We start from the raw sequence: 21,744 nt of genomic DNA on the forward strand, positions 1-21,744 counted from the left end.
ACAGCGCGTTAACCACCCCTCCCCAGGCAGCAGCTCCCATGTGGCGACAGACCTTTATTCACACTAGAGTACAGAGCGGAGGGGCAGTCAGCTGAAGAAGAACGTGGAGCGCTTCACCTGCTCCAGGTCAAAGGTCCCTGCAGAGAGGAGGGAGACTGTGGGCGGGCTCTGGGGGACCCGCCCCCAGCCCGCAGGGGTGGCCACCCGGCCCAGGGTCCTACCTGTTGGAGGCACTGACAGCAGCGTGTCCTTTAGCTCGGAGACCCACATGCTCTTGGAGGTTCTGAAGACAAAGACAGGGTGAGGGTGAGGCCAGGACAGCCTGGGGAGAGGACAGTAGCAGTGCCGGCAGGAGGGGGACCCTTACCTAGAATTGGAGCAAAACCGCTTGATAAGGAACCTGGATAGGTCTTGGAGGATGGGCTGGCTGTGCAGTCGGACGAATTGCTCCCGGCAGACCTGGGGACCGGAAGCAGGGGTGGAGGGCATAAGCAGCCAGAAACCAGGCCCAAGCGGCGTGGAGAGTGGGCTCCCTGGTCAGGAGGGGTGGGGAGGAGGCTGGGGGTGCGAAGCCGCTAGTGGGGGCATAGCCGCACCTGGTTCATGACCTCGACATCCGCCGCATGAGTCCAGAAGCAATCGTGCACCGAGACGAAGGTCAGGCCCTTCCTGCAGCCAGAATGAGGGGCTCCTGTGGAGGCGCTGCACCTCGAGGTCCCCTCCCCACAATCCACACCTCCCCCAAGCCCCATCATTGACCCAGTTCTCACCTCAAGCCCCTCCCCACCACTCAGTGACGCCCACCCTCCTCTTGCCCGCACCCCTGTGTGCTCCGGTGGCTGGCTGTGTGCACGCCCCACTCAGTGGGTAGATGACAAGTTCTCATCTCAGAAGATGCCTCTTTGCCACCCACCCCCAGCTGCTGCCTGACTCTCAGCTCCCTGTAGGGGGCTGCTGATCCTGGGCCCTAGTCCACCACAGGGCTCCATCCCAGGGTAGCCACCCAAGGGGGGGTGGTCAGGAACACAGAACTCCGGTGGACATCAGGCTCAGAACAGCCACACACACCACCCCCCACCATGTGAGCAGCTGTTCCTAACAACCATCAACACTTCCCCACCAGGTCAGAGGAGCTCAGGATAAACCAGACACCTCTGCCTGCCCCTAGAATGTCCATGCATGTTGGGGGACCCTCAGAGGGCCAGCTTCACACTCGGAGCCCCTCCCCCACGAGGACCCTGACTGGCACACCTGTAACAGTGCAGGGCAGTGAGCATCATGTGTGTGGAGTCCAGTGAGTGGATGAAGTTGGGTGGGAAGCCATTCTTCTGCTTCAGCGTGTTGGGCTTCCTGGGGGTGAGCAGGGTACACGGTCAGGACTCAGAGCCTGGCCACAGCCTGGCCCCTGCCCGTCCCTACCCGGGTGGCCTCCTGCATGTCTGCCCGCACCCACACTCACTGGTTGGTGTCCACGCTGCTGCTCAACGTGAGGCTCTGGAGCCCGCCTTTTATCTGCAGGGTGGGCATGGGGGACACACAGGTGAGTCCTGCCCTGCTCAGCGGGGGTGGGGGTGGGGGACAGCACGTACCATGACCTTGGAGTCTCGGTGGTAGGGCTGGATGACGGGGACGCCCAGGGGCGTGATCCACTCCACGGCCGAGCCCGTGAGTGAGATGAGCCGGGCACTCTCAGTTAGCCAGCGCTGCAGGGACGGGCACTGGGTCAGAAGGGCCAGGTCTGGGGCCACAGCCCGGGGCAGGGGGAGGATGAGGCCTCACCTGGATGGACCGGGTGCCAGAGAACATCTCCTGGAGGCTGTTGAACACCTGGCGCACGAGGTAGTGAGATGCCTCCCACACGAACTCCTGGAGAAGAGTAGGGTGGATAGGGTTCGGGGTCCCTCGCAGGAAGTCGCCCCGCACTCGGGGTGGGCTTGCTCTGGGGGACCCAGCAGGGGGCAGAGCCAAGCCCCTCTGTCAGAACTACTTACTACTGGATGCGTACCTGGGGGAAGTCCTCAAGCTCCCGGAGGCGCTTCTCGATCTGCAGGCGGCCACCATAGCGGGTAACCCCGTACACCACGGTCATCACTGTTTGCTTGACCACCTTGCGGCTAATAAAGCCCTCCAGCACCTGGGCCACCCGCACTCCCTGCTTGGCATCCTGCCTGCGGAATACCTCCACCTGCAGGGGCAGTGGGTGGGGCCACCCACCCAGAGGTGGAAGTTTCCTCTCCTCTTGTGGGTCACCCCCGCTGACACCTCCCGGGAACCCTGCTCACGGCCTGGTATGGGGACAGTTGGTGGCCATGGGGTCCAGCATCCAGGCCCTGGTGGGTCTGGGGTATCAGGGTACACAGGGGTGGGGGGGCCATGGTGCCTACCTGTGCAGCCACCTCACTGTACACGTCCTGCGGCAGGTCAGAGGGAGACAGGTTGACGGAGGCGGCCCCTGTGCTGTCCCGGCCCAGGGCGGCATAGTGCTGGAGGCCGTTACAGGAGCCATCCTGGGCAGGGGGTGGACAGTGAGGGGCTGGGTGAGGTGGGCCAATGTCTGTGGTTGGGGGCTCCTGTTTCCCCAGCTCTGCTTAGGCAAGACCACCCTAGACCCACACACTGATAGGCGGCCATGAACCCCTGCAATGGGGAACCGAGGCACAGAGAAGCCCTACCCAGGAACACCAGCCAGTGCAGAGTGGACACCATGCCATCCCTCAGCTCCTTAGCCTGAGAAAACTTTAGCCGAGTGCACGAGGGCCAGGCATGGCCCACAGCAGGGTCCCCCAGCTCACCTGGTGAACTGGAAAGTGAGAGATGTAGGTGGTAGGGTCAGGGGAATGCACCACCTGGGCGATCTCCATGCAGCAAGCCAGGGCTTGCCAGGGCTCGTCCGCCTCCATCCACCACTTCTGGCCCTGCAGGGGGTAGTACGCAGGGTGAGGCCGGCCCAGGGTCTCCAGGCCCCAACCAGTGGGGTCAGAGCCAGCCTGGGAGTACTTCCTGGGCACAGGCAGCAGCTGGTTGGGCCCAGATGGTAGGAAGACACAAGGAGGCCCTAGAGGCCTGGAGAGGACCAGAGCGATGGACCAGGGAGGGGACCAGCCTGGAGAGAGGGCCACCGTGGTATGAGAGGTGGCAGTGCTGTCCATGGCCCAAGACAGAGCAAAGGGCCAGCCAAAGAGTGCCAGGAAAGCAGGGGGTCAGGGTGCCTGCAGGGTTCCGATGTGGGTGCCGGGGCGGCTGGGAGGGCCCGATGGTGAGGGGTCAGAGCCCACCGTCATGGGTCGTTCAGCTGAGTCCAGGATGTCCTCCATCACCGCGTCTGCGTAGTCGCGGCGCGCCTGCAGTGACTCGCGCTTCTTGAACCCTGTGAGGTTGACCAGGTGGATCTTGAGCCAGTCGAGGCCATTGGGGCCGAGTGGGCGGCCCTGGGCAAACTCTAGCAGCGCGCGGGCCAGGTCGCTGCCTAGGTGGTTGAAGTGTGGTGAACAGGGATAGGTACGGCCTCGGAAGTCCATGTTGTGTGGCAGCCAGAAGATGTGGTTCCGCAGATGCTGGGCCAGCGACAGGCGGTAGAGTGCGTCTGCGCGCAGGCTCTGCATCTCCCGCGCCACCTTCAGCCGCCGTGCCAACTCCCGCCGCATCTCCGCCTTGTCAGCAGGTGAGGCCTCGGGCAGCAGACGGCCCTTGGGGGCCTGGCGGCCCTCGGGGGACCGGGGGGCCTCGGTGGGCGGGGCGGGCACGCCCAGGCGGGGGCAGCCCTTGTCTCTGAAGAGGTCAAGCACCAGGTCGAGCACGCGCCCGTTGACGCGCCAAGCACAGTTGCCCAGCTGAGTGAGGGCATCCAGAGCGCCATGCAGCTCGGCGGGCGGGCAGCGCTCCAGCAGGAGCTGGTGCTGCTGGGTACCCTCCAGGGACCGCATCATCTTGGTAGGGCTCAGCAGGAAGGCGCCCGAGTGTGGCGATGTCCAGGGCAGGGGCGGGCACAGCATGGGCACCTCCGTGGACTCGAAGATCAGGGTGCGCTCCGCTGCCGTCTCCTGCAGCTGCGTGAAGGCTGGGTGCGGCTTTAGGATCCCAATCTGGTGGCAGGACAGGCCAAGAGGTCAGGGCGCGCTGTAAGGCAGCGGAGGAAGACCCCAGAGTCCCCTCAGACGCCGCGACCTTGAGTCCAGGTCCTCAGGGTCTGGAGCCACAGCAGGATCCCAGAGCCTCACAGCCCCTGGGGCGCCCCCTCCCCCTCCCAGCGCTGAGGAACACCACTGGAGGAACCCCACCGGGGGCACACCTGGCGGAAGCTGCGGAAGGCATACACGTGGTAGAGCACAGGAATGAGGGTTCTGGGGCCCCGGGGCACTGCCAGGCTGCTGGGCATCTGCACGGCTCGCACCAGCACCTCTGCCAGCTGCTTGCCCAGCTGCACCAGCACAGACACAGGCCAGGGCTGCTCCGGGGGCACCTCAGGCATGCCCAGCGCTTCCCAGTGCTGGCGAGGCAGGCAGGGCTCTGCTACCTGTGGGCGGGAGGGTGGCTCAGAGACCTGAGGGTCCAGGTGCAGAGCTGAAGACCCCTGCTCAGCCCCTGGCAACGAGCAGGGTTAGGTGAGGAAACTGAGGTGGAGTTTGGGGGCCAATCTGGCCACCCCAGGCAAGGGTGGGGGAGGGGGAGCGGACCTCTGCTTGAGGCCTGGGGCACCCTGCCCGGGCTCCCCCTGCTCAGGCTCCCGGCCTCACCTGGGTGTCGGAGGCCAGCAGGTGCAGGTACTCGGAATAGCGCTGCTCCAGCTCTTCCACCCGGTTCCTGAGCCGCTTCCTCTTCAACACACGCAGGCCCAGCTCGTGCGCCAGGAAGAGGAGCGACACTCCATGCGGGGGCAGCGCCTGCAGGGTCTGAGGGACAGCCCCGGAGGACAGCACCGTAAGCCCCATGCTCCATCGGGAGCACCTGACCCCCCCCAGCAGTACTACTCCCACAGCCCCCCAACCCACAGCAGCAGCCCCGCCCTTCCTGATGTGACACCTGCAGCAGCAGCCCCACTAAGTCCTTCTCGCTGAGCAGGCACAGGTAGGGGAAGAGGGACAGGCGGCCTTCTGCAGCAGCGCGGGCCTCACTCTCCTTGGTCTTCTGCAGCTCCAGGGACAGCACCGACTCCCATTCCGCGCGCAAGGCCGCCAGGGTCTTCCGCTGGGGATGGGAGGGGACAGGGCAGGGTTGCACAAGGAGTCACCACTGTGCCCAAGCAACCTGGCCCAGCCTGGTGGTAGAGCTCCTGGCTCAGAGGACCTGGTGGGAGGGGTGCTGGGACGGACCCTGCCCAGTGGACACCCAGCTCAGCAGGCAAGAGCACCCTCAGCCCCTTACCGCCTGCAGGACCTCCTTGGTCAGGAGCGGGGCCTTCTCCACAGACTCCACGGTGACAGTGGTGGCCATCTCCACGCCAAGCTGCTGTCGGAAGAGGCCCTGCAGCTCTTTCAGGGACAAGTGCAGCCTCGGGTAGGACACAGAGGGGTCCTGCTGGGGCAACAGGCTGCCAGTGAGGCCCCACTGCTGACCTCTCCACCCACCAGAGTAGCGCAGCGTCTCCCGGGCCTTGGGTGGGGGTGGGGGGAGGTGCTGGAGACAGTGTGAAGCCCCGGATGCTGCTGTTTTCTCTTCCAACTTGCAACTGTGTGAACTGTGTGACCCTCCTAAAGATAGGTACACTAAAGATAGCAAACCCAAAATATACATCCACACAAAGACTGGTCCACAGACAGCCACAGAAGTCTGGTTTATGGTGGTCAAGTGTCCACCAAGGAACAATAGATAAACACTACGTGGTCCCTCCACACATGGGCATCCCTCAGCCGTGAAAAAAGCCCAGACACTCGCTACCACGTGACCCTGAGAACATGATGCTCAGTGATAGCAGCAGACACAGGACACATGGGGTGTGATTCCACTGATGGGAAATGTTCAGAACAGGCTGATCCACACAGAGAGTGGGTTCCACGTTATCACGGGCCAGGGAGAGGGTAGAGAGTGACCACTGATGGGGATGGGCTTCCTCTCAGGGTTATGAATGTTCTAAAAGTAGAGATCAATGTACTAAAAACAACCCACTGGATTATACTTTAAAAGGTGAACTGCAGGTTAGAAGTCTGTCCCAGTAAAAAAAGAAAACTCCTAAAAAAAAGAAAAAGAAAAAAAAAAAAAAGAAAACTCCCTGCGTCGCCCCAGGGATCTGGATGCTATGCTCTCCTCCACCCTGGGAGGTGGCTTCGCCTCATGCACCCTGTGCCACCTGCAGCATTAGCTGTGCAGTTTCAGGTGGGTACACTGGCCCTGCAATACCCCCATGCTGTGCCTAGGGTGCGTCTCCATGTGGAAACCAAATATGGCAGTGTGTGGGCCCCCCTGGACAGGACAGCCTCCCATCCACCAGCATGGGGTGCGGGCGGCCAGCGCGGCCAGGAGAGACAAGAGGAGGGGCCGAGGCGCCCAGTGACCACCTGCCCCTTTCAGGTTCCCAGATGCAGGCCCACTCACCTTGGCGTAGATCTCCTGGAGCAGGGGTGAGGTGTTGACCTGGGGTGGAGGCGGGGGTGGCGGCTGGGGGCTGAAGGCCGGCCTGGCCTTGCGCACAGCACGCAGGAGCTCCGCCCGCTCCTCGGTGCTCAGGGGCACAGCCGAGAAGAGCCCCTGCAGCGACAGCCCGTCCTGCTCCATCTGCTTCAGGCATCTGAGGGCACGCGCACCCAGCTATCAGCACCGGCGGGGAGCCCCTGGGGTCCCACCCCAGCTCCACCACCGCCCCCTGCCCACCTTCGGATGGTGCTGGCATCCTGGTCCAGGCGCCCCATGCACTGCAGGGCGGCTGCATAGGACAGCAGGTCCGGAGCCAGGCCGGCATCTTTCAGCATGAAGAACACGTACATCAGCTCTTTGAAGGAGCCCTGGAGGGACCAGGCTGGGTGAGAGCCTGCAAGGAGGGGTACGGGGCGGGGGGAACCTGCTCCTTCCCCCAATTACCCCACCACAGGCCTCCCAGCCAACTCAGCCAGCACTTTCCCCTTGGCCCTGAGGATCTAGGAGAGGTGCCACAGAGGTGGGCATTGCACCAGGAGGCTGGTGCAGCTGAAGGAGATTGGCAAGGTCACAGACAGCGCCATTGGACACGGCTGGTCTAGAACCAGCTCATCTCTCCTGCCTTTCTAAACTCACAGGACCGTTACCACCACCAGAAAAACACACACAGACCCTGCACAGCATCCCCCCGCCCCCAGTGCCTGAAGCCCTGAGCAACAGCCTTCACGGCTCCCAAAACCCAGCAGGGCTCCCCATTCTGCAGATAGGAAAGCCAAGGCCCAGAGGGGAGGGGAAAGGTGTGGATCGAGGGGAGCACATGGCAGAAACAGGAGGGCCACCTGACACATCCACCTGGAGCCTGAGCAGAGGGCCTCGTCTGGAAATAGGGTCTCTACAGGTGCAGTCACATGAGGTCATGCTGGACGCTGTATGGCACCCAAGGCAGAGGTCAGGGGGACACAGACATGCCTGAGGGACATCGCCGCCAAGAAGCCGGGAGAGGCAGGAAGGAAGGATGGGATGCAGGGAGGGGGGCCTGCCTTGCCCTGACCTCAAACGTCAGGCCTCTGGGACTAATAGAAAACGAGTGTCTACTGCTGGAAGCCTCCCAGGTGGCTCAGGTGTTCTGGGGCCCCAGGAAGCTCGTCTAATCAGAAACCTGCCGCTCTGACAAAACTCTCCGATGGCGATGGCGGATGCCAGAGGGCCAGCACCGTAGGAAAGGAGACACACCTGGAACTGAGCAGGCCTCGCACAGACAACGCAAGCAGGAAACCCCCTGTGACTGTTGCCATGGAGACCCTGGCACCTCCCAGTGCTGCCAGGCTGCTCTGGGCCCCATTCTGTGCGTGAGTCAGCACAGCTGAGGCCCTGTTGAGAACCTGCCTCCCGGAGCTGCACCCGCACTTGCCTCCCTCTTCACCGGCACTGAGACTTTCTCTGATGCTCCTCAGATGAGGATGCAGATGCACGGCAGGGAGGGTGCTGGGGAAGTTGTCTCTACAAGGGTGCGTAGGCAACTCTCCTCAGCGGTCACAGGTCAGAGGAGAAGTCACAAGGGAAGTGGCTAAAGCTGCACCCAGAGGGAAATTCACAGCTGCGGATGGCTGCACCATGAGGTTCACATCCCACACCACCCCAGAGTGGGATGTGAACAAGCTAGACAGAGAACCAGACAGGAGCATAGAGGAGGCTGCCCTGAGAAGGGCCCACAGCACCCCTTGCACCAGCACCCTGGCTGAGTAACCACACAGGAATGCTCTGGACCATGCGTGTGCTGTCTTCTGGCCCTTTTGTCATTTTCACATTTTCCATTGAAGGCCACGTGTGACTTATAATTAACAAGTCTAAAGAATTGTTAAATGGCCACACAAGAAAAGATGCTCAACATCACTATTAAAGAACGCAAATCAAAACTACAATGGGGTATCACCTCACGCCAGTCAGAATGCCATCATCAAACTCTCTACAAATAATAAATGCTAGAAAGGATGTGGACAAAAGAGAGCTCTCTCTCAACCTGTTGGTGAAAATGTAAATTGATGGAGAATGGTATGGAGATTCCTTAAAAAACTAGGAATAAATCTACCATATGACCCAACAATCCCACTACTGGGCATATTCCCTGAGAGAGCCACAATTCTTTTTTTTTTTTTTTGAGAGCCACAATTCTAAAAGACACATGTAACTCAATGTTCATTGCATTCGGAGTCACTTCAGTCGTGTCAGACACTTTGAGACCCCACAGACTGTAGCCCGCCATGGGAGGAAAGAATACTGGAGTGGGTTGCCATTTCCTTCTCCAGTGAACCTTCCTGACCCAGTGATCGAACCCACATCTCTTATGTCTCCTGCACTGGCAGGCGGGTTCTTTACCACAAGTGCCACCTGGGAAGCCCCAAAGATGTGGTACATACATACAATGGAATTTGACTCAGTCATAAAAAAAAGAACAAATTTTGAAAAGTAAGTCCAAATGAGGTGGATGAACCTAGAGCCTGCTATACAGACTGAAGTGAGTCAGAAAGTGAAAAACAAATATCGTATATTAATGCATATATATGGAATCTAGAAAAATGGTGCCCATGAACCTAACAGTGGGGAAGGAATGAAGACGCAGATACAGAGAACAGACTTGTGGACATGGGGTGGGGGGCAAGGTGAGGGCTGGATGAATGGAGAAAGCAGCAGCGACATATATACACGATTATGTGTGAAACAGATACTGACAATAAATTGCTCTGTGACACAGGGAGCCCAACCTCGTGCCCTGTGAAGACCGAGAGGGGTGGGACTGGGGGGAGGTTCACAGCGAGGGGATATTTGTATAATTATGGCTGATTAGCGTCATACCAGAAGAAACCAAGACAGCATTGTAAAGCAATTTTCCTCCAATTAAAAAATAAATCAATAGAGAAGGAAATGACAACCCACTTCAGTATTCTTGCCTGGAAAATCCCATGGACAGAGTCCGATGGGCTACAGTCCACGAGGTCACAAAGAATCGGACAGGACTTAGCGACTAAACATCAAAAAGTATAGATATAACTGATTTGCTGTGCTACCTAACACAACATTGTAAATCAACTCTACTCCAATTAAAAAAAAAAAAAATCTAAAAAAAAAAAAAAAGTTGTCAGCATAATAAAAATTGAAGGCCTGATTCCTGGGGCTGAGAGACCAGAGTTGGGATCTAGGTGCCCCGGGTTGGCTCCCGCCTCCGACCCCAGCCCCTCACCTGGCGAGCCCAGCCAAGCATGACGGTGTTGTACATGCGGAGCGTGAGCAGCTGCTGCTGCGGGGCCCGGCTGTGCTGTGCAGCCAGCACGTGGTGGGCCAGGGTCAGGTGGCCCGTGAGCAGGCAGCACTCCAGGAAGGCCAGGAGCTTCTGGCGCTGGCCCTCCAGCCGGGATTCGGAGCCCTCATCTGCCTCCCGGCTCAGCCTCTTCGGGGCCTCCTGCAGCAGCCGGGCCAGCTGCTCTTCCCAGGGGCTCTGCGGCCTCTTGCGCTCCCACTGCTGCAGCTGGCCCGCCAGCTTCCTGCTCAGCAGCCGCGGCTCCACGCGCAGACGCTTCTCCCAGGTCGGCTTCTCCACCGTCTTCGGCTGCTTCCCCTCCGGCTGCTGCCAGCACTTCTCTATCAGCTGCTGATCCTTGTCCAGCTTCTGCACCCAGTGGCTGCTGAGCTCGGGGGCGGCCCCTTCAGCCCCCACTGGAGCCTGCCTGGGGGGCCAGATGCCACCAGTCTCTGGGGCCTGAGCCATGGCCACCCTCTTCACTGTCACCTCCTCTGCCGTGCCCTCAGCCTGCAGCTGCCGCACTCGTGCCTCGAGCACTGTGGGGAGAGAGACGTCAGGGGACCCCACTGTCAGGAGGGGGGCTCAGTCCTGGGTGTGTGTCTACTGACCACCAAACGCCCCCAGATCCTCGGCATGCATGCTCACCTGCCCCACACAAGTCTGCCTGGGCTGCTTGAACCCAGCCCGGAAGGAGCTCCTGGAGTTGTCCACCACCTGCTCCTCTACATCCTCCCGCCCCGGCAGCTCTGTCCTTCCCAGGGCTCTCTCCCTCCAGGTCCAGCCAGTCAGCGCCTCCTTGGGGCTCTGCCTTCAAAATCTATCCACAGCCCCTGCTTCCTTGAATCCCTGCCTCCCTTCCCCATCACCACTCCAGCTGTAATGGCCTCAGGGCCTTTGCACATGCACTGCCCCAAGCGTTCACAGCCACAGCCCACCCCTGCCCTGTGCTGCTTTACAGACAGCCGGCTCTCATGACTCTATGGGGTTTGGGGCTACTGAGTTGGTGAACAGGGATCCACCGCACCCAGGGAACACAGGACTCCTGAGTGCCCAAGGCCACACTCCCACCAGCAGATCCACATATCACCCTGGTGTGAGTTTTCCTATCTGATACACCTGATTTCATACACATATACAATGGCCAATACTGCTAGAACTCATTCCTGAACAAACTTCACCGATCAGACAAATTTTCTCCAAAAGGCACATTACAGACCCCTGGAGCTGAGGGGCTCAAGATGGCCCTGCAGCACCATGCCTGGGGCCATTTTAAACTGCTAAACCACCAACACACAGCACAAAATGTAAACACAGGGCTCTAGATATACCCTGAAAAGGACGCCTTACTGACAAGAGTGTCACCCAGCTCCACCTCAGCTGAGAAGGTGTACATCGACTGGGGTTTCAGGTAAAGTTCAGCTGGTAAGAGATTCTGCAAACACAGAATCCACAAACATTGAGGACCAATGGTACTTGTCTCCTGCCTGCGCTTCTCACTGTAACATCAGCCCAGAGACAGGAGGGCCGGTCTGGAGCAGAAACACAGCAACAAGAAAGGCACAGTCCCCCGCCTCAGTGGACGGAAAGTCAGCAGATACTTTCTGAATGTGCGGGAGATGGTCAGTGGCAAAGTGCCAGAAAGGGCACGAGGTGACCACATCTGAAACCCCTGGGGGGTGACTGGGGACAAGTAGGTGCACCGATCCCACTGGCAGAAGCCAAGGACACTGGCAGAAGCCACAGGGCTCTGAGGCCCTCAATGGGGGTGGAGACAGAATTCTGCCAGAAAGGATACTGCTGGAGGGCTTGAGACTGGGGAGTGACACGAAGTGATCACATTTTCAGACCCTGGGTTTTGCCTTAAAATAATGAGGTGGGTGAGAAATGAAAGAAGGTAGGCTCTTAAAGCTGGTAAGACCTGTGGCTTCACTTCTGCACGTTTGGGATTTTCTGAAATCAGGGTTTTCTTTTTAAAGGCTCCCCCATCCCACTCCTGGCTGCTGGCCACTCACTGGATGTGAGGCAGGAGGGAAGCAGGAAGCACTGGACACCTGAGAGGGAGGGGACAGTGATGCCCCCAGCTCGCTCTGGAGATGCCAGGACCTGGCTGTCCATCCCCAGTGACAAAGACCACCAGCAGACCCTATCAGGCGCCAAGCCTGGGAAGTTGAGCCAGGACCACTGAAGTCCGGCACGTCACAGGGCAAAGCCCAGCTCTGCACACAGCAGGCCAGTCTCTCCAGCCACAATTTGGGCCTCAACTCTCTCATTTATCAGGGCTTCTCTGAGAGTTCAGTTGGTAAAGAAACTGCCTGCAATGCAGGAGACCCCGGTTTGATTCCTGAGTCAGGAAGGTCCCTCAGAGAAGGGATAGGCTACCCACTCCAGTATTCTTGGGCTTCCCTTGTGGCGCAGCTGGTAAAGAATCCGTCTGCAATGTGGGAGACCTGGGTTCAATCCCTGGGTTAGGAAGATGCCCTGGAGAAGGGAAAGGCTACCCACTCCAGTATTCTGGCCTGGAGAATTCCATGGACTGTATAGTCGATGGGGTCTCAAAGAGTCCAACCCAACTGAGCAACTTTCACTTCACTCTCATCTGGAAAGTGGGAACCCCTGGTGGGTTTGGGAAGACGAGGGAACTGTAAGAGCTCACTGCACAAGGCATTCACTTCACAGTGGCACCAAGGGGGCCCTTGGACCACTGGAGAGCAGGACCCAGCGAGTCACCCCATCTTGCAGACTGACAACCCTTCTCAAAGGGGTGGAACCAATGAACCTTGGAGGAACGAAGGAGCTGGCTCCCAGCAGCGTGGTCGGTGGGGTGACAGTGAGAAAGGAGCATCAGGACCAGTTCCCTGGGGTCAGGCTCACCCTCCAGCAGTTCTGCGTGGCCGCAGTCCTTCCGGCGGTCCTGCTCACAAGCGTTGGCAGACAAGCTCCTCTTCCTGGCCCAGACGCCACCGAGGGCCCCTGCGGGAGAGACCAGGGAGGCTGAGGCGGGCGGGTGTCAAGGGTGGGGCAGGGAGGGCCCTCGCAGGGTCAGGAATCACAGGATCCGGGGAAAGGAACCCTGAAGACCATGCAACTGTCAGTGATCACAACATCTCAAAGGGAAAACCACAGGGTAAGGGAAAAAGGAAACTGGGGCGTGAGTTCGAAGATAAAAGGTTCCGCGAACTAAGGCACAGACAGTTCAAAGGTTAAACTCTAATTCGTAAATAGGGGGTCATGGGACTCCAAAAAGAACCCAGGAATCAAAGGTCACAGTGCACCGACGACCCCGGTCCGTAGAGTGGCCCAAAAGGGCGACTGAAAGCGGGATACAGTCACTGGGTTCGGCAGAATCGGCAAAGCAAGTTAGCGGGATCCCTGGGGTCGAGAAGCCAAAGGTCACGGCGGCGGGTGAGGGGGCAGAGCAGCGGTCCCGGCGTCATCCCCGGGCCTCCCCTGCGTTACCTTCTTCGGCCAGGAGGCCGGGGTGGCCCTTCGGCCACAGGGCCCTCCGAAGCCCCGCCGCCCTGCAGCCACAGCGGAGCGCCGACATGCCGCCTGCACGCGGGACCACCGCGCCACCGCAATGCGCCTGCGCCGCCTGCGCCCGCCGGGAGTTGTAGTTCCGTGGCCTACGGCGGCCGCGAAGAGACTAAGAGCCGGGAAATCACCAGGGGAACCACAACTCCCAGGAAGCAGCGGGCCCTGGAGGCGGGGCATGAGCCGGTAGTGCCCGCTGATTGGCTGTTCGTTGTCCAGGAGGGGCAGGACAGAGCCGTTGCTTGGGCAACACTCTAAGCCATCTTTGGGAGGACCTGGAACCTGAGATTTGTTGTTATTTCTGTTTAAAGCGGTGGTTTCCAGTGTTTTGGGCACCAGGGATCGGTTTCGAAGACATTTTTTCCATTGGGGCGGGGGAGGAGGAAGATGGCTTGGATTTTCCTCACCACTTACCTCCTTCTGTGCAGCTGGGTTCCTTCCTAACAGACCACAAAGGGCACGAGTAGTGGCCCAGGGAGTTGGGGACCCCTGATTTAAGGAATAGTCCCCGAATAATTGGGCTTCTTAGGTGGCTCAGTGGTAAAGACTCCACCTGCCAATGCAAGAGACACGGGAGACACGGGTTCCATCCCCGGGTGGGGACGTTCCCCTGGAGGAGGAAATGGCCACCCACTCCAGTATTCTTACCTGGAAAATTCCATGGACAGAGGAGTCTGGGGGCCTTACAGTCCACGGAGTCGCAAAGAGTCAGGCACGACTGAGCACCCACACATGCCAAATAATTAGGACAGCATTCTGCAATTTACAGATTCCTGTCCATCTTCATTGATCTAATGATAGCTTTGGGAAGGGAACTACTACTATCTCCAGTTTATCGGGAGGAAACTGAGGTTCAGAAGGTAAATAAAGTTGCCCAAAGACAGATCACATTCCAGAGACACTGGAATGAAGGCCCAGGTCCATCTGACTCCAAGCCCCACAGCCAAGGGTGAGCTGCATCATGGTGTTTCCTAAACTTTACCCTCATTCACTCTTTCTGGCCTCTGTTTACCCACTAGTTTCCAAGTTTCCAAGGCCAGAAGTGGAGTGGGGTGGGGAGAGCAATGATAATTGGAATGAAATACTCCCTGGAGCCTGGAACATCTCCGCCCTAGTCTCCAGGCAGATCCCACTCAGGGGTGAGCAGACCTGAAAGGTATCCCCACCTTATCATTCAGGTGGAGAAGCTGAGGTCAGGGGAGGGAGTGTCTGTTCTGGGATCAGCTGGTATGTGAAGGATGATAATAGGAATAAGTGGTGTAACTTCCCTTCGAGCTGCAATCCTATTTAATGCAAAAGCCTTGAGGTGAGAACAATTGTGGATAAACTGTTGGAACTGGAGCAGTGTTTGGAGAGAGGTGGTGGTTGTTCAGTTGCTATGTTGTGTCCCACTCTTTCTGACATGGACTACATCACACCAGCCTCCCCTGTGATGCTATCTAGCCATCTCATTCTCTGTCACTCCCTTCTGCCTCCAATCTTTCCCAGCATCAGGGTCTTTTCCAATGTTACCTCTTTGCATCAGGTGTCTGAAGTGTCAGAGCTTCAGCTTCAGCATCAGTCCTTCCAATGAATATTCAGGGTTGATTCCCTTTAGGATTGACTGGTTTGATCTCCTTGAAGTCCAAGAGACTCAATAGAGTCTCCTCCAGCACCACAGTTCAAAAGCATCAGTTCTTCAGCACTCAGCCTTCTTTTTTTTTTTGATTACTCAAAAAGGGTTCATTTTTTATTTAGCTTTCTGACTCTGTGCTTGTGCTTTCAATACTTTCACAATGATCTTCTGCTCTTCAATAAGGAAAGTGCGCTTAATCCTGTCCCAGACACATTTAGCACACATGGAACCACCATAGGCTTGGCTGACATGTTTCTTTGTTTTAGACAACCTCATGAGAACTTTAGGTCTCACAGCACAAACGCCTCTAAGTCGGCCTGGGCACACACCACGTGCAGATTTTGGTGCTTTCCCAACCTTCTTGGTATAAAGGTAAACAATTCTATTACCAGGGGTTCAGGACAGCCTGGTTTTGTCAGAGGCTGTATTACAGGACTGCCTACGATGGTACGTTAGACGCTGCACCATCCTGAATGCCTCTAGATGCCGTCCCCGGAAGAGGCGCACTCAGCCTTCGTTATGGTTCAACTCTTGCATCCATACGTGACTACTGGAAAAACCAAAGGTTTGACTAGACAGACCTTTGTTGGCAAAGTGATTTCTCTGCGTTTTAATACACTATCTAGGCTTGTCATAGCTTTCCTTCCAAGGAGCAAGTGTCTTTTAATTTCATGGCTTCAGTCACTGTCCTCAGTGATTTGGGAACCCAAGAAAAGAAAATGTGTCACTGCTTCTACTTTTTCCCCTTCTATTTGTCATGAAGAGATGTGACCAGATGTCATGATCTTAGTTTTTTGAAGGTTGAATTTTAAGCCAGCTTTTTCACTCTTCTCTTTCACCCTCATCAAGAGGCTCTTTAGTTCCTCTTTGCTTTCTGCCATTAGAGAGGTATCATCTGCCTATCTGAGGTTATTTATATTTCTCCTGACAATCTTGATTCCAGCTTGTGATCCATTCAGCCTGGCATTTTGCAGGATGTACTCTGCATAGAAGTTAAATAAGTAGGGTGACAATATATAACCTTGACGTACTCCTTTCCCAGTCCATTGTTCCATGTCTAGTTCTTTTTTTTTTTTTTTTTTCCATGTCTAGTTCTAACGGTTGCTTTTTGATCCACCTATAGGTTTCTCAGGAGACAGGTAAGGTGGTCTGGTATTCCTGTCTCTTTAAGAATTTTCCACAGTTTTTGTAATCCACACAGTCCAAGCTTCCCTCATAGCTCAGTCAGTAAAGAGTTTGTCTGCAGTGCAGGAGACCCGGTTCAATCCCTGGGTCGGGAAGATTCCCCTGGAGAAGGAAATGGCAACTCACTCCAGTATTCTTGCTTGGAGAGTCCCATGGACAGAGGATCCTGGCAGACTATAATCTATGGGGTCGCAAGAGTTGGACACAATTGAGCGACTAAGCACACACACAGTCAAAGGCTTTAGTGTAGTCAATGAAGCAGAAGTAGATGTTTTTCTGGAATTTCTTTGCTTTCTCTATGACCCATGAATGTTGACGATTTGATTTCTGGTTTCTCTGCCTTTTCTAAACCTGGCTTATACAGCAACTTGTATATCTGGAAGTTCTTGGTTCACATACTGCTGAAGTCTAGCTTAAAGGATTTTGAGCATTACCTTACTAGCATGTGAAATGTGTGCAAGTGTACAGCACTTTGAACATTCTTTGGCATTGCTCTTCTTTGGGATTAGAATGAAAACTGACCTTTTCCAGTCCTGTGGCCACTGCTGAGTTTTCCAAATGTGCAGCACTTTAACAACATCATCTTTTAGGATTTTAAATAGCTTAGCTGGAATTCCATCACCTCCACTAGTTGGTTCATAGTAATGCTTCCTAAGGCCCACTTGACTTCACACTCCAGGATGTCTGGCTCTAGGTGAGTGACCACACCATCGTGGCTATCCAGATCATTAAGACCTTTTTTGTATAGTTCTTCTGTGGCATAAGTAGTTGGGTCATAGATTTGGATTACCATGATGTTGAATGGTTTGCCTTGGAAACAAACTGAAATCATTCTGTCATTTTTGAGATTGCACCCAAGTACTTGCATTTCAAACTGTTTTGTTGACTATGAGGGCTACTCCATTTCTTCTAAGGGATTCTTGCCCACAGTAATAGATTTAATGATCATCCGAGTTAAATGCACCCATTCCCGTCCATTTTAGTTCACTGATTGCTAAAACATCAATGTTCACTCTTGCCATCTCTGGCTTGACCACTTCCAATTTACCTTGATTCAGGGAACTAACATTCCAGGTTCCTGCGCAATATTGTTGCTTACAGCATTGGACTTTACTTTCATCACCAGACACATCCACAGTTAAGCATCACTTCCAGTTTGGCCCAGCTGCTTCATTCTTTCTGGAGCTTAGTAATTGCCCTCCCCTCTTCCCCAGTAGCATATTGGATACCTTCCAACCTGGAGGGGTGGGACTCATCTTCTGGTGTCATATCTTTTTGCCTTTTTTGTTGATGGGGTTCTCAAGAATACTGAAGGGAGCTGCCATTTCCTCCTCCAGTGGACTGCACTTTGTCAGAACTCTCCATCCTGACCTGTCCATGTTGAGTGGGACGACACGGCATGGCTCACAGCTGCACTGAGTTATGCAAGCCCCTTCGCCATGACAAGGCTGTGATCCATGAAGCGGTGGGAGAGAGGAAGCAGAGACAAAGCTGGAAGGGTGTTCAGGGGTCACACCACAGCAGGCCTTGGGGCCTCAGCTCAAGCTGACACCTATCCCCAGATGCTCAGACCTCAGTCTCCCCAGTGTCAGTGTCGAGAGTGGAGGCTGGACCTGAACTCTGAAGGGGCCAGACTCCCAGGTCTGGGAGCTCTTGACAGCACATTCCAGACGCAGCTGCCCACGCGGGCCTGTGCGCCGTGATGCCACCGGCTGGGAATGTTTTCAACAGATGGCAGCGTCCTCTGGAACCCACCCATTCCACCCCAGTATGCCCTGGGGGGCCGTGACCTCAGAAGTGACTCATACCTGGGGTTGCTTTCCTGGCCTTGAGCGGGGTATGCTGAGTCAGCTGGGCCCCCCCACTCCCTGAGACCTAAAGACAGCCGCTTACATCCCCACAGGCTGGCAGTGCAAGGAGCCTGGGCTGGAAGCCAAGACTTCTGAATTCTTTTGCCTCAGTTTTCTCTTCTGTTCACTGGGACATCACATGCCCTAAAGCAGTGTCTCCTCACAAGCCAGCTCTTCTCCTCTTGGTTTCTGCTTGAACCTGAGTGGGGGTGGTCTCTCTTGGTGCCACCTGTGTGTCACCACATCAAGCTCCCAGGCTGGGGTCCTGCTGCTCTGAGACCTTGTCACACGGTCTCTTCTCTTTGTATTTCTTCTTCAGCTGTCAGTGAGTCTGTGTGGCTCTGGTTTTCCACTCTTGATGGGGATATCACATTTCCTTGTAAAACTTAAGCAAGAAAATATGAATAACCCATGAGACAGGTGGAGACAGATGTCCTTAAGAGAGGGGCGTGGTGTCGAGATGTTGGGGCTTAGGCAAGACTACATTTCAGAAGCTGTTCATGTATGCCAGCGAACACACCAAAGAGATGCCAAAACATCTCACCCAGATCAACCAAAGAGACGATCAGATGAGTTTAGGCTGTGGGACTCTCTATGAGACTTCAGAAGTGTTGAAAGGAAGGAGAGGGATAACTTGGGAGATTAGGATTGACATATACACACTGCTATATATAAAATAGATAACTGAGAGGTCCCTGGTGGTCCCAGAAATCTTCCTGCCAGTGTAGGGGACATGGATTTGATTCCTGGTTGGGGAAGATCCTTGAAGCAACTAAGCCCATGTGCCACTGTGAGCTATTGAGCCTCGGCTCTGTAGCCTGTGCTCTGCAACAGGAGAAGATACCATGATGAGAAGCCCGCACGCCGCCACAAAGAGTAGCCCCACTTCCAGCAACAAAGAGCCAGTAGAGTTAAAAAAAAAAAAAGGGGGATAACTAATGGGACTTCTCTGGAGGTTTAGAGGTTAACACTCCAAGTTTCCACTGCAGGAGGCATGTGTTTGATCCCTGATTGGGGGATAAGATCCTACATGCTGCACAGCGTGGCCAAAAAAGTAAAAATAATTTAAAAATAACTAATGAATAACTAAAATAGATAACTAATAAGGACTTACTGCATAGCTCAGGGAACTCTACTCAATACTCTGTAATGACCTACATGGGAAAACAATGTAAAAAAGAGTGGATGTGTGTATACATATAACCAATTCACTTTGCTATACAGCAGAAACTAACACAATATTGTAAATCAACTACACTTCAATAAACAATTAATGAAAAAAAGAAGACATGTTGAGAAAGGCAAGGGCAACTCTCTAGACGGAAGGGCATGGCATCAGATTCTCTGGGCTGCTGTAACAAATGACCACAAACTTGGTGTCTCAGAAAACAGATATGTCTTTTCTCATATTTCTGGAGACAAGACATTCAGAACTAGCGTGACTGGGATGAAATGAGGGTGTGGGCAAAGCCATGACTTGTTCGGAGGCGCCCAGGGAAGGTCCTTCGTGCTTCTTCCAGCTTCTGGGGCCCCAGGCATCCTGAGCTGGTGGCCGCCTCCCTCCAGCCTCTGCTTTCATTGTCACGTGGTCTCTGCTCTGAGTCTGTGTCTCTCATAAGGATACTTGCAGCTGCATTTAGGGCCCCTGAGGATGATCTCCTTGTCTGAAGATCTTAATTTAATGGCAGCTGCCAAGACTTTTTCCAAATAAGGTCAAATCCACAGGTTCCGGGGGTTAGAATGTAGACGCGTCTTTGTGGATCTTTATTCATTCAGTCACAGAGACAAAAGGGAAGGGAGGGCCCTTCATGTGCCCCACCTGGATTTGGGATGAGAAAAAAAGGTGTTGGAGGATGTCACAGTGACAAGCGGGGACATTGGAGCATGGATGAGGGATGATGTTGCAGCCTGGCTTCTGTGGAGGACCTCAGGGTTCAAGGCTCGTTTGGGAATTCCCTGGTGGTCCAGTGGTTAAGACTTGGCTCTTTCACTGCAGAGGGCCCAGGTTCAATCTCTGGTCAGGGAACTAAAATCTCACAACCTGTGCAGCCTGACCAAAAGGAAAAAAAAAAACAAAAACAATTGAACCGACAGGCTTAAGGGTGAAGTAGCCGAATGTCAAAGGCTGCCTCTTGAATAGACATGTACATAAACAGACCACACGTGTGTATTTTTCCTGGTAAAACATGGAACACTGCAAACATAAAAAATACAGTTCAATTAATCTTTCAGAACACAAGGGCTTTCCAGAGAAGACCCAACCCCTGAACCCTCTCACGTCCCCCATCACTGCCCTCAAGGATAACACCCTTTGGACAGTTCACACGGTGGGTGGGTTGGTTTTCCAGACTGTCCCATAGACAGACCTCTGTTGTGTCCAACTGCTTCTTGTTCTGAAAGTCATCCACGTTGTTGTGTGTACAGCGGGTTACTCTTTTTTCATGGCTGCATAGTGTGGTTTTGCTGCATCCTCCAGATGATGGAAATAAATAATATGAAAAATTGAGGACTCCCAGAACAGGGCGTTCATTGTGCTGCTCTCATAACTTGTCCACAGGCTTGATGTCTTCCAGAAAACCACAGCAACACACCGCTGTACCCCACTGGGGTGGCTGCAGTCAAAACCATGGCCCATAACAGCTGCCAGTGAAGAGCTGGGGACACTGGAGCCCTTGTGCATAGCTATCGGGAATGTAAGATGGGGCAGCTGCTGTGGAATAAGGCCCTCAAAGAGCCAACCAGGGACTTTCTTGGTGGTCCAATGGTTGAGAATCTGCCTTCCAATGCAGGGGATATGGGTTTGATCCCTGCTTGGGGAACTAAGACCCAGCATGCTGCAGGGCAACAAGGCCTGTGTGCCGCCACTAGAGAAGCCTGCAACTAAGACCCTACACAGGCAAATAAATTAATTATTTAATTAAAAAAAAAGAAGGCAACCACAGAATCACCATATGACCCAGCAGCTCCACTCCTGGGTACCTGCATGAGAGAAATGGAGACTTAGGTTCACACATAAACCTGTACGTGAATGTCCACAGCAGCACAATTCACAACAGCCAAAATGTGGAAACAACCTCAAATCCATCTATGGATGATCGATAGAATATGGTCCCTTCACACAGGGAGCATCACTTGGTCATGAAAAGAAGAGAAGCCCTGACACTCACTACCACATGGATTGACTTTGATAACATGATGCTCAGTGAGAGAAGCAGACATAGAAGGACACACAGGGTGTGATTCCACTGATGGGAAACGTCCGGAACAGGTAGATCCACAGACAGAGAAATTGGGTTGTCAGGGGCTGGGGGAGGGGGTGGAAGTGCTGCTGATGAGGACAGGGCTTCTCTTTGGAAGATGGAATGCTCTGGAATTAGAGCTAAGCATTGACAACTCTGTGCTAAAAGCACTAATTGCAGTTTCCTGAGTGAACTGTGTCCTGTGTGAACTCTATCTCAGTGATGCTGTTGTTAGAAGCACCTGGAGCACAGCTGTCTTTCCAGGCATGCTACCCCCACCCTGGTCACACACAGTCAGTCCTGGATCTTGTCTTCCTGGCAGGTGGGGTTGGGACAGTCTAGGAAGGGAAGACCAAGCTCCTGGTGGGCAGGGACTGAAGGTGTCATTCGGAGTACCAGCAAGGTCGTGGACTATCTCATCCATCCTTCCGGCCCACCTCTCCTGCCCTATCTTCCAGA

The 21,744-nt window shown here is 55.0% G+C and overlaps 1 protein-coding gene and 1 pseudogene across 2 annotated transcripts; both read right to left on the minus strand.

The window, feature by feature from the left end:
* Positions 1 to 41: 41 nt before the first annotated feature.
* Positions 42 to 13,459, minus strand: POLRMT (RNA polymerase mitochondrial). Of its 2 annotated transcripts, none has more exons than XM_043912578.1 (21): positions 13,322 to 13,459; positions 12,737 to 12,835; positions 9,806 to 10,401; positions 6,805 to 6,935; positions 6,529 to 6,721; positions 5,362 to 5,511; positions 5,020 to 5,184; positions 4,734 to 4,889; positions 4,289 to 4,513; positions 3,276 to 4,082; positions 2,793 to 2,915; positions 2,385 to 2,507; positions 2,006 to 2,185; positions 1,780 to 1,866; positions 1,590 to 1,703; positions 1,460 to 1,512; positions 1,252 to 1,350; positions 597 to 669; positions 368 to 459; positions 222 to 283; positions 42 to 137 (listed from the first exon to the last, which is right to left on the minus strand). In XM_043912578.1, exons 1-21 carry the CDS (start codon positions 13,407 to 13,409, stop codon positions 88 to 90), a joined length of 3,666 nt encoding a protein of 1,221 aa, XP_043768513.1. In that variant the 5' UTR covers positions 13,410 to 13,459; the 3' UTR covers positions 42 to 87. The 2 variants fall into 2 exon arrangements, with proteins under 2 accessions (XP_043768513.1, XP_043768512.1); XM_043912577.1 differs by having other exon boundaries at positions 5,362 to 5,514.
* A 1,666-nt stretch (positions 13,460 to 15,125) lies between these two features.
* On the minus strand, positions 15,126 to 15,506 carry LOC122700700 (annotated as a pseudogene).
* Positions 15,507 to 21,744: the final 6,238 nt, after the last annotated feature.

Source organism: Cervus elaphus, chromosome 9 (assembly GCF_910594005.1).
Source record: "Cervus elaphus chromosome 9, mCerEla1.1, whole genome shotgun sequence".
In the NCBI taxonomy this organism is placed as follows: Eukaryota; Metazoa; Chordata; class Mammalia; order Artiodactyla; family Cervidae; genus Cervus; species Cervus elaphus.

Bases quoted from the DNA above. Each gene is read 5' to 3' on its own strand.
- POLRMT (XM_043912577.1), bottom strand. From the start codon at position 13,409: ATGTCGGCGCTCCGCTGTGGCTGCAGGGCGGCGGGGCTTCGGAGGGCC. The intron at 6,936-9,805 runs GTGAGGGGCTGG...TGGTCCCTCCAG, and splicing joins TGCTTGGCTGGGCTCGCCAG to GGCTCCTTCAAAGAGCTGAT. The intron at 2,186-2,384 runs GTAGGCACCATG...CTGCCCCTGCAG, and splicing joins ACAGTGAGGTGGCTGCACAG to GTGGAGGTATTCCGCAGGCA.